Raw genomic sequence first — 14,000 nt, 5'->3', positions numbered from 1 at the left:
ATAGGGGGCGCTCCGGCTCCATGCTCAGAAAACAGGAAGCCGAGGCGTGAGCAAGTGGGCGCTCTATCCCTATCTCGGCTCGGCTTTGTGGGGGTTTTTTTTTGAAGCGAGTAGGCGGATTTATAATATTATCCCTCCGCGTGCATGCGCAGTCCAGCGAGCGGAAGTGACCTGAGGGAGAGGGACGTGGAAAGCGAGCGGGGCAGAGCTTGGCGCTCCTCCGCTCGGCTGCCTCGGCCTGCCGGCTTCTCTCGCGCAATTTCCCCTCAGAAGCGTTCCTTCGGCCTCCGCCGTGTCCTTTCTCCCTTTGGGGACTACTTTGTGTGTCCTTCCGCGCCGCTTGTCTGTCAGTCTGCCTTCTGTGTCTCCTCAGCCTGTCTGTCTCCGCCATTCCTTTTTCTGTCATACCAAAACCACTCGCCCCTTGCCTTCTGGGCTTTCCCTCAGCCTTCTTTCCTCTCAGGAACTCTTTGGGACTTCTCTCTTTGCTCTGCCTCACTGAGGACTAGGCCCTAAAGCCTTACCTCACTGAGGTCTAGGCCCTTGACTATTTGGACCTTCTCTCTTTGCTCTGCCTCACTGAGGACTAGGCCCTTGAGCCTCTGGCCTATTATTACTAATATTTAAATTGGCCTGCCTTCCTGTATGAGACCTTTGAGCCTCAAGACTTATTCTGATTGTTAATATTAATATTTTAATTGGTCTGTTTGGAGTCTTTGGGCTGATTTAACATACTAGTTACTCTGCCTCGTTGCTGAGAATATAAATCGTTCTGCGTCCCCGCTCCTTAGCCTTATTATTAGCAATAATAATAATAACATCGTTTGGCTTTGGCCCTCCTCCTTAGGCTTATTAATAATATTGCTATCGATATTGGTCTGCTTCCCTAGCTGTTGGCTTTGGGTTGTTTCTTGGACTTATTATCATTAGTAGCATTAGTATTATTAGTAGTAGTGGTATAAATAAATTCTCCTTCCCTAGCTGTTGGCTTTGGGCAGTTTCTTGGACTTATTATTATTAGTAGCATTAGTATTATAAATAAATTCTGCTTCCCTAGCTGTTGGCTTTCGGCTGTATCTTAGACTTATTATTATTAATAGTATTATTAGTATTATAAATCAATTCTGCTTCCCTAGCTGTTGGCTTTGGCCTGTTTCTTAGGCTTATTATTAGTATTACTATTTTGCTTCCCTAGTTGTTAGCTTTGGGCTACCCCTAAATACTATTATTGATACAGTTATTGGTCATTTGTTCTGCTCCCTTGGTAATTGGCTGCTCCGTAAGCTTATAGCAGCATCAATAAATACGTTCTGCTCCCCTTTGGCTCTTTCTGAGGCTTATTATTATTAATAACATAGATAAATTGTTCTCGTCCCTTGGCGATTGGTTTTGGTGTCCTCAGGCTTATTGTTATCCATATCTGTTCTGCTCCCCTATCTGTTGGTTTTGGGCTGCTTTTTAAGTGTTAATATTATTAAGATTATTGTATATCAATCCTGCTTCCCTGGCTATGTCTTAGGGTTACTCTTATTGATATTATTATAAATACATTAATGTGCTCCCATAGTTGGTGATTTTGGGCTATTCCTCGGGCTTACAATTTTACGGCTTTTCTCTCTCTACATTCCTATATGAAGTAAGTACCGATTTGCCTTTCTTTTTCCAGCCGTGCCTTGTCTTTTTGGAGCAAAACTATCTGACTTTTCTCCCAAACTCAGGGAGAATATTGTCTGATTTTGTTTTTTGTTTTTTTTGCCGTTTCTTTGTGTGGTGGGAGAACACCCCCCCCACACACCTTTTTCTGTTTCATAACTCAAAACACTTGCCTTTCTTACTGTCTTTCCTATATTTTTGAGGCAGGAAGAGGAGGCAGCTGTCCTAAGTTTGGCTTTAACCCTCTTATCGCTCCGACCCAAGAGCTGGACTCTGCCCTGATCCTTTTCCTTCCTTCCACCAAACTCTCAGAGTAGCCCTGTCCCTTTGTTTCCTCCCTTCTGGATCCAAATCTGTGGTTCTCTTCGATTCACCTGTTTTCCTCTTGACCTCACGATCTCTGTGAACTGATTTGGGGATCCTTCAGAAGCCATCATGTCCGTGGCGGGGCTGAAGAAGCAGTTCTACAAAGCCAGCCAGGTGAGAAAGTTGAATATATATTTATTTAAATTTATATGGAGACAATGTGTTGTCGAAAATTTCAGTGAGTTGTTGTTGTTGTGAGCCTTTGCCCCACATCTAAGGAGCCTATCACAGAGTTTTCTTGGCAAGATTTGCTCCACAACTGTCAATATGAAGTGTTGTTGTTTGTTGTCATCTGCCACTGAATCCACCTTAACTTAGGGTGACTCTATGAATGAGGAGATCCATAGCCATCAGCCTTGCAAACATATTCTTTGATAGAGTCAATCCTACAGTATGATTTCCCCCATTTCCTACTGCTTTCCACTTTATTTATTATTATTTATTTATTAGCAATATTTATATCCCGCCCTTCTCACCCCGAAGGGGACTCAGGGTGGCTTACAAGCTATATATTTTTATATTGTTTGGGCATGGTCCCTTTGTAAGCCGCCCTGAGTCCCTTGGGGAGATGGGGTGGGATATAAGAATAAAGTATTATTATTATTATTATTATTATTATTATTATTATTATATATACATACAATATATTATATTATTAGTGTAGCACAATATAAGCATTATACATTACTATATTGTACTATACCACTATACTGCAATATTATTAGTAATATTACATGTAATATATAATATACAATTATAATACAGTAGAGTCTCACTTATCCAAGCCTTGCTTATCCAACGTTCTGGATTATCCAATGCATTTTTGTAGTCAATGATTTCAATATATTGTGATATTTTGGTGCTAAATTTGTAAATACAGTAATTACTACATAACATTACTGAGTATTGAACTACTTTTTCTGTAAAAATTTGTTGTATAACATGATGTTTTGGTGCTTAATTTGTAAAAATCATAACTTAATTTGATGTTTAATAGGTTTTTCCTTAATCTCTCCTTATTATCCAACATATTTACATATCCAACATTCTGCTGGCCCGTTTATGTTGGATAAGCGAGACTCTACTGTACATACAATATATTATTAGTGTAGCACAATATAAGCATTATACATTACTATATTGTACTATAATACTATACTGCAATATTATTATTACATGTAATATATAATATACAAATATAATAGTGTATTATTATCATCATATTGTATTCCATAATATTATTATCTATATTATATGTATATACAATCTAATATTTTATTAGTATAGCATAATAGTATGTTATTATTATTATTAGCAGCAGCAATACAGTAGAGTCTCACTTATCCAACATAAATGGGCCGGCAGAATGTTGGATAAGCGAATATGTTGGATAATAAGGAGGCATTAAGGAAAAGCCTATTAAACATCAAATTAGGTTATGATTTTACAAATGAAGCACCAAAACATCATGTTATACAACAAATTTGGCAGAAAAGGTAGTTCAATACGCAGTAATGCTATGTAGTAATTACTGTATTTATTAATTTAGCACCAAAATATCACGATATATTGAAAACATTGACTCCAAAAATGTGTTGGATAATCCAGAACGTTGGATAAACGAGTGTTGGATAAGTGAGACTCTACTGTATTTATATCCTACTCTTCTCACCCCGAAGGGGACTCAGGGCGTCTTACACGCTATATATACATACAGTATATTATATTATTAGAACAGCACGATATAAGCACTATATATTATTATATTGTACTATACGACTATATTGCAATATTATTAGTAATATTACATGTAATATAAATATACAGTTATAATAGTGTATTATTATTATATTGTATTACATTATAATATTATCAATATTATGTGTATATACAATATATTATAATATTAGTATAGTATAATACGAGTATTATATATTATTATATTGTTAAATAGATTTAAGGATGAAGCATGAGGATCTTGGATGAATGGAATTAATTATATATATGTTTTTAAGGTTTTATAATGTATTTTAATAATGTTATTAATGGATTTATATGTATTGTTTTGCTTTTATGATTGTATTCTTTGGGCATTGAATTTTGCCAATTTTTTTAAGCCGCCCTGAGTCCCCTCAGGTGAGAAGGGCAGGGTATAAATGTTATAAATGAATAATAAATATAATATACAGGAGACATGTTGGAAAGATGTCTTCCTGGTCCAGAATGGCAGTTAGACCTTGGGAGTCAAACACCGTTGTTTATGTGTTGTCGAAAGCTTTCATGGCTGGAATAACCGGGTTGCTGAGTTTTCCGGGCTGTCTGGCCTTGTTTCAGAAGCATTCTCTCCTGATGTTTCGCCCGCATCTATGGCAGGCATCCTCAGAGGTTGTGAGGTCTGTTGGAAACTAGGCAAGTAGGGTTAACTTGTATGTCTCCTGTTGTATTGGAAACCTCTCTGAGTCCCTTGAGGAGATAGGGTGGTATATATATTTTATTATTATTATTATTATTGACACAAAGACATAGTATGACACAGCAAACGAGATCTATATGCTGGATTTTGTATCACAAAATCACAAGTCAAACATTTCCCAAGTGTTTAGGACTGTATGATGTATTATTATTATTATTAATATTGTTTTTCCCAATACGTTGCAATATGACAGCCTCTGTTTAGCCGTCTTCACTAAGCTACCTTCCGTTGTGTATCTTTGCCTCAATGAAGTTGGTTCTGGAAATACAGGAAGGAGGTCGAGAAACTGGACGTCCATGTTTTTATTTCTTGGTTGCATTTATCTTCGTCTTGGTTACACTTTGCTCCTTTGGCAGCAAGCACCAAGTTGTGTTGTATGTCCTTTCCATATTATTCTCACATTACGGCGGTGTTTGTGTCCGCTGGTGTTTGGTTCCAGATCAATATCCAAATCCATTGAATGCTCAGAATTAGGGGCATTTTTTCAGGTGTTTGTTGACTTCTTAAAACAAGATGCAGATCTAAATATCTGAATAGTTGCCAGGTAGAAGCGAGACCCAGCTTGGGTTGCTGTGAAGGCTGTATGGCCTTGTTCCTGAAGCATTCTCTCCTGACGTTTCGCCCATATCTATGGCAGCCATCCTCAGAACTTATGAGGTCTGTTGAAAACTGGGCAAGTGGGGTTTATATATCTGCAGAAGGTCCAGAGTGGGAGAAAGAACTCTTGTCTGTTTGAGGCAAGCGTAAATGTTGCAATCGATTGCCTTGATTATCATTGAAAAGCCTTGCCGCTTCAAAGCCTGGCTGCTTCCTGCCTGGGTGAATCTTTGATGGGAGCTTTTAGCTGGCCCTGATTGTTTCCTATCTAGAATTCCTCTGTTTTCTGAGTATTGTTCTTTATTTACTGTCCTGATTCTATAGTTTCTTTTAATACTGGTAGACAGATTTTGTTCATAAGTCTAGATGTTACTGGGGTCCCTTCGGATTCTTCAGATTTCTCTCAAGCTGATTTGAAAATGTGCATTTTCTTGTATCACAGCCCCACATCCAGACATGTAAGCACACTGTTATAGGGTCCTAAGACCCAATAATAATAATAATAATAATAATAAAATAACAATAATAATAATAATAATACTAATACACTATTGTAATGGCACATTTATATTACATGTAATATTACTAATAATATTACAATATAGTGTTATAATACAATATAGTAATATATAATGCTTATATATTATTATATTATATAATAATAATTCACTATTATAATGGTATATTTATATTACATGTAATATTACTAATAATATTACAATATAGTGTTATAGTACAATATAGTAACATATAATGCTTATGTTGTACTATACGAATGATATAATATATTGTATGTACATATGACTTGTAAGCTGTCCTGAGTCCCCTTCGGGGTGAGAAGGGCGGGATATAAATGTCGCTAATAAATAATAAATATAAGACTTGGTTTGTTGTCGAGGTGTGCCTTTAAGTCATTTCCAATGTGTGGGGAGCCTATAGATAAAGAAATTGCTATTTCCCCCACTTCGACCGCAATTCTATAGTTAGCTTCCACTGGAATCTGGTGTAGAATTGAATTAGAAAATCTAGAGATTCCTTAGAGAGGTGTTTGGTCCAAGTTGACCCTAGAGCCGTGCTTGAGATTTCTGTGAATCCAAAAAGTTGGCCTCGGAAGGTCCCTGGTCACCTCCTGCGTTGCTCCGCTTATGGGCTTACGTTCTTATTTTCAGCAGGATTAATTTTAAGAAGTGAGTTGGCCGCGGCGTCTCAAGAAAGGCAGCCAGCCAAAAACGGCATCCGCCAAGACCATGGAGACTGCAGAGAGGGCAAGGTTGGAATTGGCAGCTAACAGAAGAGAGAAGATGCAAGGCATCTCTCCCTTGTCAGACTCAGCTTTATGGAAATCATAGAAGCAGGGACCTATTTTCAGTGAACAAATCAAAGTTTGAATGTTTTGGACTACAGTTCCCATCCTTCCTCTCTACCTTGCCCTTCTGGGAGTCGATGGCAAAATAGCTGGAGACTTTTATTGTTATTTATTTATTTGCGACATTTATATCCCGCTCTTCTCACCCCGAAGGGGACTCAGGGCGGCTTACAAGTTTTATATACATACAATATATTACCAGTATATTATTAGCATAACACAATATAAGCATTATATATTACTATATTGTACTATACCCCTATACTGCAATATTATTAGTAATATTATTTATTTATTTATTCATGACATTTATATCCCGCCCTTCTTACCCCGAAGGGGACTCAGGGTGGCTTACAAGTTATATTACATACAATCTATATATATAAAAATGTAATTGCGTTTTTCCCATGGAGTAAACAGCAAAACCACTGAACCAAATCACACCAGATTTGGCCACAAAAGACATAGTCATCCCATCTATGTCTTTCAATAAAAAAAACCTAGAAAAATAGTCCAAATTACAGAGGATGAAGAAGAGCCATTCTCCCCCTGGCTGCCAGTCAGAAAGGTAGGCCCCTCCCCCTTTAGGCCCCGCCCCTTCATTTCCTAGCAATCCCCGCAGCCACAATGGCACTCAGGGGACAGGCAAAGTTCACTTAGTCCTAATCCACACTGCCTATAAAATACAGATTATCTGATTTGAAACCATTCCCCTACAACGCAAGTACCCAGCCTTCCAAGTGGCAAGCCTATTCCTTTGTATTCCAGCTCACCAAAAAAGGATTCCAATAAGAAAACAGCCAGGCTTTTAGGCTGCAAGGCTATTCACTTTTATTCCAAATGCATTCCAATAAGCCACAGCAATATGTGGCCGGGCACAGCTAGTATATTGTATTATTAGTATAGCACAATATAAGCGTTATATATTACTATATTGTACTATATCACTATACAGCAATATTATTAGTACAGTAGAGTCTCACTTATCCAACACTCGCTTATCCAACGTTCTGGATTATCCAACGCATTTTTGTAGTCAATGTTTTCAATACATTGTGATATTTTGGTGCCAAGTTCGTAAATACAGTAATTTCTACATAGCATTACTGTGTATTGAACTACTTTTTCTGTCAAATTTGTGGTATAACATGATTTTGTTGTGATTAATTTGTAAAATCATAACCTAATTTGATGTTTAATAGACTTTTCCTTAATCCCTCCTTATTATCCAACATATTCGCTTATCCAATGTTCTGCCGGCCCGTTTATGTTGGATAAGTGAGACTCTACTGTAATATTACATGTAATATATAATATACAATTATAATAGTTTATCATTATTATTATATTGTATTACGTAATGTTATCAACATTATATGTATATACAATATAATATTTTATTAATATAGCATAATATTAGTATGATATATTATTATGTTATATTGACACAGGAAAGATGGTGGGAGTGTAGAAAGCCTAAGATGCTCATTTGGTTTTAATTCTCATCTAGTTCAGTTTCCGCAAGCCTTGTTTCAGGCATAAAACTAACTAAAAATCCTGTGGATCAAATGACTTCCTGGAACGGTCATTTAAGGAACATAAATAATTGTTGTATTTAGGTTTGGGTTCAAAATATTCCAAATCTGAAATCACTTTGGGTCCGTCCGCATTTTGTAATAATGTGTGGCATTAGGGTTTGAATGCTGAGCAACTGCAACGGGAAGCAAGGGGTTCAGATCCCCGGCTGGTGGTGAGTCACACTCTCTCAGCCTCAGGGGAGGGCGACACGAGCCTCTTCTGAATAAATCTTAGTGGGGAATACACAGGAAAGGATCACCCTTCAAGGCATATAGGAAGACAGTCAGTGTGACATAGTAATTTTACTGTTGAACTAGGATTCCAGGGATTCAAAACCTTGCTGGGTGATGTTGCATGAGTCACACACTCTTAGCTTCAGAGGAAGGATATTGCAGGCTTCCACTGATGAAATTTCACAGCGAGAAAAACCATGAAATCATCATGTTGACTTTGCCCGAAGTCAAAGTTGACAGGATGACCTACTACTGAAAAACTTTCAGGAAAGTGTGGGTCGACGATGTGCCGAACGACAGCTCCCAGCCTTCCTTACTGTCAAGAAGTGGCAGCTGGGAGTTGTAGTCCAACCACATTGAGAAGGCTGGAGAAGCCTTACCTTTGTTTACATGGCTCCTTTTCCCAAAATGCTGAATGTGAGACCCCTCCATTGTTTGTAAACCCCCCAAAATCAACATTTTCCATGAGAGGACAGCCATGGCAGCTTTGTTTGTGACATGTGGCTTCTGCTGGTTGGGAACAGAGGAATTCAAATCCAAATGCTGCTAATTATAATCTGTATTTTTGGATTTATAAGCCATATAATCCAAATTCTGTGGTTTACAATCCAAATTCTGGGATTTACAATCCATATACTGTATACACTCAAGTATAAGCCTAGTTTTTCAGCCCCCTTTTTTACGACTGAAAAAGCCCCCCTCGGCTTATACTCGGGTGAGGGCCCTGGTTGGCCTATATTTGGGTCATCTTATACTTGAGAATATATGGTACATTTATTATTTTTCTCTATTATTATTGGTATTATTACATTTATTATTTTACTCTATTATTGATGCTACTATTACATTTATTTTACTCTATTTTTATTATTAATACATTTATTATTTCACTCTGATCTTATTATTATTACATGTATTATTTTACTCTATTATTATTAAAAGGATACATAAGCACATTTACATTGAAGAAGATGAGAATAATGATGATTTCATCAGAGTTGGACAGTCTTATCTTAAATTTGAGCTTTATGTAAATATTCAAAAACATTTAACCTACGGATGCCTCAATTAATGTAATTTTATTGGTATCTATCTTTATTTCTGAAATTTACCACCCTCGGCTTATACTGGAGTCAATATTTTCCCAGTTTTTTGTGCTAAAATTGGGTGTCTCGGCTTATATTCGGGTCGGCTTATACTCGAGTATATACGGTAATCCAAATTCTCGGATTTCCTATCCATACAATCCAAATTCTGAGGTTCACAGTCCAAATTCTGGGATTTAAAATCCATCCACTTCAAATTCTGGGTTTTATAATTCAGATTCTGGTATTTACAATCCACACAATCCAGATTCTGAGCTTTATCATCCATACTATCCAAATTCTGGGATTTGCAACCCATACAGTCCGTATTTTGGGATTTATCATCCAAACTCTGGACTTTAGAATCCATACAATCCAAATTCTGGGACTTGTAACACATACAGTCCATATTCTGAGATTTATAATCCTATCTCTGGGGTTTACAATCCATATCATCCAAATTCTGGGGTTTGCAATCCAAATTCTGGGACTCACAATCCATAATAATAATAATAATAAATATTAATAATAATAATTGTTTAATAATTATTAAACTTTGAGTGCCTAGCCAAAAGATCTCAGCCGGCATTTGGAAACAATAGGCATTGACAAAATAACGATCTGCCAACTGCAAAAGGCCACCCAACTGGGATCTGCACTCATCATCCGAAAATACATCACACAGTCCTAGACACTTGGGAAGTGTTCGACTTGTGATTTTGTGATACGAAATCCAGCATATCTATCTTGTTTGCTGTGTCATACAATAAAATAATAATAATAATACACTTATAATTATATATATTATAATTGTATATTTATATTTCATGTAATATTATTAATAATATTGCAATATAGTGGTATAGTACAATATAATATATCATGCTTATATTGTGCTTATATTGTGCTATACTAATAATATAATTTATTGTATGTCTATATAACTTGTAAGCCACCCTGAGTCCGCTTCGGGGTGAGAAGGGCGGGATATAAATCTCGCTAATAAATAAATAACTAAATAAATACAGGACAAATTGTGGCATTTTCAACCCAAAAAAGAATGCCTTTCAAGCTCAACATCCATGATACTTCCTTTTATTTCGTTCCTCTTAATTTCTGCTGGCTGCTTTTGCGGTTTGGGAGCACAGGAAGAGGGAACGGCAACCGCCTTGCCCTATTTCTTGCGGCCCTTTTGTGTTTTTGCACGTACAGTATTTACCTGACTTTCGACACTGATCTCCCACCGTGCGCCAGGAGCTAAAACTCAGCAGCTATTTTTGTTTGGCATCTGTTCCCTCACAAAGGCAGTCCATCTCACATTGTTTGAACCGTGTGTTGTCATTGTGAGTTGTTGATGAAGCGCCTGCATTGATCGACACCCACATCAGATGCAAACAATATTTATAGATAGGCCTTTAATGAAGCGGCACTGCCCCCTCCCTCTTCTATTTATTGGCCTCCAGTGCAATTCTATGGGCACCTTCCTCCCATTGGGAGACCTAGAGAGTTCCAGGTATCTCTAGGTCAGAGCTTTCCAAACTTCTTGGTGACACACTTTTTCAACCTGCATCCTTTCGCGACACGGTCATTCTGTTTTGCTATCAAGCTGGAGGTTAAGCCAACCACTTCCAAGAGTTTCATACTATGTACAAGGGTTTAATGAAAAGTAATGCCTCCACCTTCCTCCTCAAGAGATGGCAGCCCTGGTATGCGGAAGGTCCTAGCTTGTTCAGTAGACTCTCCTCAACAGTACCATTTGACAGGAAGCCTTAGCATTGAACAGTTGTGTTGTTAAAGTGCGAAGGATGGAACCCTGCGCAGACGGGGAAGCCTTAGCATTGAACGGTTGTGTTTTTAAAGTGCGAAGGCTTTAATGCTAAGGCGTCAATGCTAAGGCTTCCCCGTCTGCGCAGGGTTCCATCCTTCGCACTTTAACAACACAACCATTCAATGCTAAGCCTTCCCGTCTGCACAGGGTTCCATCCTTCGCACTTTAACAGCGCAACCGTTCAATGCTAAGCCTTCCCGTCTGCACAGGGTTCCATCCTTCGCACTTTAACAACGCAACAGTTCAATGCTAAGCCTTCCCGTCTGCGCAGGGTTCCATCCTTTGCACTTTAACAACGCAACCGTTCAATGCTAAGCCTTACCCTCTGCACAGGGTTCCATCCTTCTCACTTTAACAACACAACCGTTCAATGCTAAGCCTTCCCGTCTGCGCAGGGTTCCATCCTTCGCACTTTAACAACGCAACCGTTCAATGCTAAGGCTTCTCCGTCTGTACAGGGTTTCATACTTCACACTTTAACAACACAACCGTTCAATGCTACGGTAAGGCTTCTCGCCAAATGGAACTGTAGAGTAAAGTCTACTGAACAAGCCAGGACCTGCCGCAAACCAGGACTGCCATCTGTTGAGTTTCATATAATGTTTACTGTTGTTTCTTGTGGAGAATTGACTGTGCTCAGAAAGGCAATGCCCATCACTCCATGCGCAAGTCTCTATTGACGAGATTGACAGGAGAAAAACCCCTATGAGATGCAGTATTCTCAAGAAAGAGGAGGAAGAAACTGCCTTATAAGGACCCAGAAGCGTTCATGCTGTACGTTTCTCCACCTTCTCTTCCTCTCCTCTTGCAGCATGGATATCCGATGAAGCCTCTTGACCCAGCAGATGGTCCCTTATTGTTCTCTCAACATCTGCAATGGTCAGCTTTAAAACCCAGCGCTGGATGTGTGCGCAAACCATCTGTCCCTCTTTCATTGAGTGACGTTTCTTTGGGAGCTCATTGGAATCCAGCTTAGGCATAGGAGAAGGAGACTTTGCCATTCTCCATAACCAGTGGTTGAATTCTTGGGTTCATGGAGAAATAGGTAAAGGTAAAGGTTTTCTCCTGACGTTAAGTCCAGTCGTGTCTGACTCTGGGGGTTGGTGCTCATCTCCATTTCTAAGCTGAAGAGCTGGCGTTGTCCATAGACATCTCCAGGTCATGTGGCCGGCATGACTGCATGGAGCGCCGTTACCTTCCCGCCAGAGCGGTACCTATTGATCTACTCACATTTTGCATGTTTTCGAACTGCTAGGTTGGCAGGAGCTGGGGCTAATAGAGGGCGCTCATTCCGCTCCCAGGATTTGAACCTGGGACCTTCCGGTCTGCAAGTTCAGCAGCTCAGTGCTTTTAACACACTTTGCCACTGGAAGAAATAGGGCTATAGAATCCTAAGGTTGGAAGGGCCATCCATTCCAACTTTGTTCTGTCAAGACACTATCTGATCCCTCCCCACAGATGGCCATCCAGCCTCATTGATATTAGAAGGTTCGTGGAGAAATAGGGTGTAATGAAGTATGAGTTTTGTATTCATGTTTGTTGTGTTTAACTATGTGCTTGGGTAGGTGTGAGACGGCGCCCATCTGCCGAGGGGAGGAAAAGTGAAGAGGTTTTTTAAAAGTGAAACCTCAGTCTGTGCTCTGATGAGGCACAGGGAAGATTGATTCCAGGGTGATGGGATCAAGGAGACTCAATTGTTCATTTTGAGTCGGTTTTAAATAAGTTTGGTGACTTATTTAATGTAGTCTGTGTCCTGGAAAGGCACAGAGAATCTGTGATAGTATATCACAGGGGTGACTGTGGTTTGAAGTCACTGGATATTCCAAGTTTCAAACTTTGGGAACCAATCCCAGCTGAGATCCATTGAAGTAACAGTTTAAAAGGAGCAGAGGAAGAGGGTTTAACTACTTTAAGTAAAAGAAGTGATACTTTAGAGAGTTTGATTCATCACATTCTAGTATTGTAACTGTTAATAAGAATACCTCTTAAGTAAAACATATTTTGTAACCACCAAGCTTGTGCCTGAATAAACTTGATATTGTTCTTTTTACATCAAAGCTTCTGTCGTCTATAGACTCCCTCAGCACAATTGCTCTACCATTTTAACACCGAATAAAGTAAAAGGCTTCCTCTGAGCTATTGGGTGGTTGAGCACTTTTATAATCTACTAGCTGTGCCCGGCCACGCGTTGCTGTGGCGAGGTATGGTGGTATGGGAAATAAAATATTGAGGAATTGGTGGTAGTTAAGGTAAAGGGTAAAGGTTTTCCCCTGACATTTAAGTCCAGTCGTGTCTGACTCTGGGGGTTGGTGCTCATCTCCATTTCTAAGCCAAAGAGCTGGCGTTGTCCGTAGACTCCTCCAAGGTCATGTGGCATGACTGCATGGAGCGGCGTTACCTTCCCGCCGGAGCAGTACCTATTCATCTACTCTCATTTGCATGTTTTTGAACTTTAGGGTTGGCAGAAGCTGGGGCTAACAGTGGGGGCTCTCTCCACTCCCCCAATTCAAACCTGTGGCCTTTCAGTCCAGAAGTTAAGCAGTCAGCGCTTTAACACGCTGCGCCATCAGGGGATATTATTTCCTAAAGCTTGTGAATATACAAAATTTCTGATTTTTTTTATCTGTTAGAGGCAAGTATGAATGTTGCAATTAGGCAAAATGATTTTCAGCTTTTCCTGAATCCCTTCTTATTATCCAACATATACACTTATCCAACATTCTGCCGGCCTGTTTATGTTGGATGGGACTCTACTGTATATTTATAATCTTATATTATCTGCTTAGAACTGGATTATATGAGGCCCCTTCTTCACAGCTGT

General features: G+C 39.0%; 1 protein-coding gene across 3 annotated transcripts in view; it reads left to right on the top strand.

Moving 5' to 3' along the window:
- Positions 1 to 108: 108 nt before the first annotated feature.
- Positions 109 to 14,000, top strand: part of sh3gl1 (SH3 domain containing GRB2 like 1, endophilin A2) — a 58,831-nt gene continuing 44,939 nt past the window's right edge. Inside the window, exon 1 of one of the 3 annotated variants that reach the window (XM_062959792.1) lies at positions 109 to 2,133. In XM_062959792.1, coding sequence (XP_062815862.1) covers positions 2,089 to 2,133 — 45 coding nt within the window. In that variant the 5' untranslated portion in view covers positions 109 to 2,088. The remainder of the gene's footprint in view (positions 2,134 to 14,000) is intronic. The other 2 variants (XM_062959793.1, XM_062959794.1) reach the window with 2 other exon arrangements.

This window comes from Anolis carolinensis, unplaced genomic scaffold (genome assembly GCF_035594765.1).
Source record: "Anolis carolinensis isolate JA03-04 unplaced genomic scaffold, rAnoCar3.1.pri scaffold_7, whole genome shotgun sequence".
In the NCBI taxonomy this organism is placed as follows: domain Eukaryota; kingdom Metazoa; phylum Chordata; class Lepidosauria; order Squamata; family Dactyloidae; genus Anolis; species Anolis carolinensis.
This window is presented reverse-complemented; position numbering and strand designations above follow the sequence as displayed.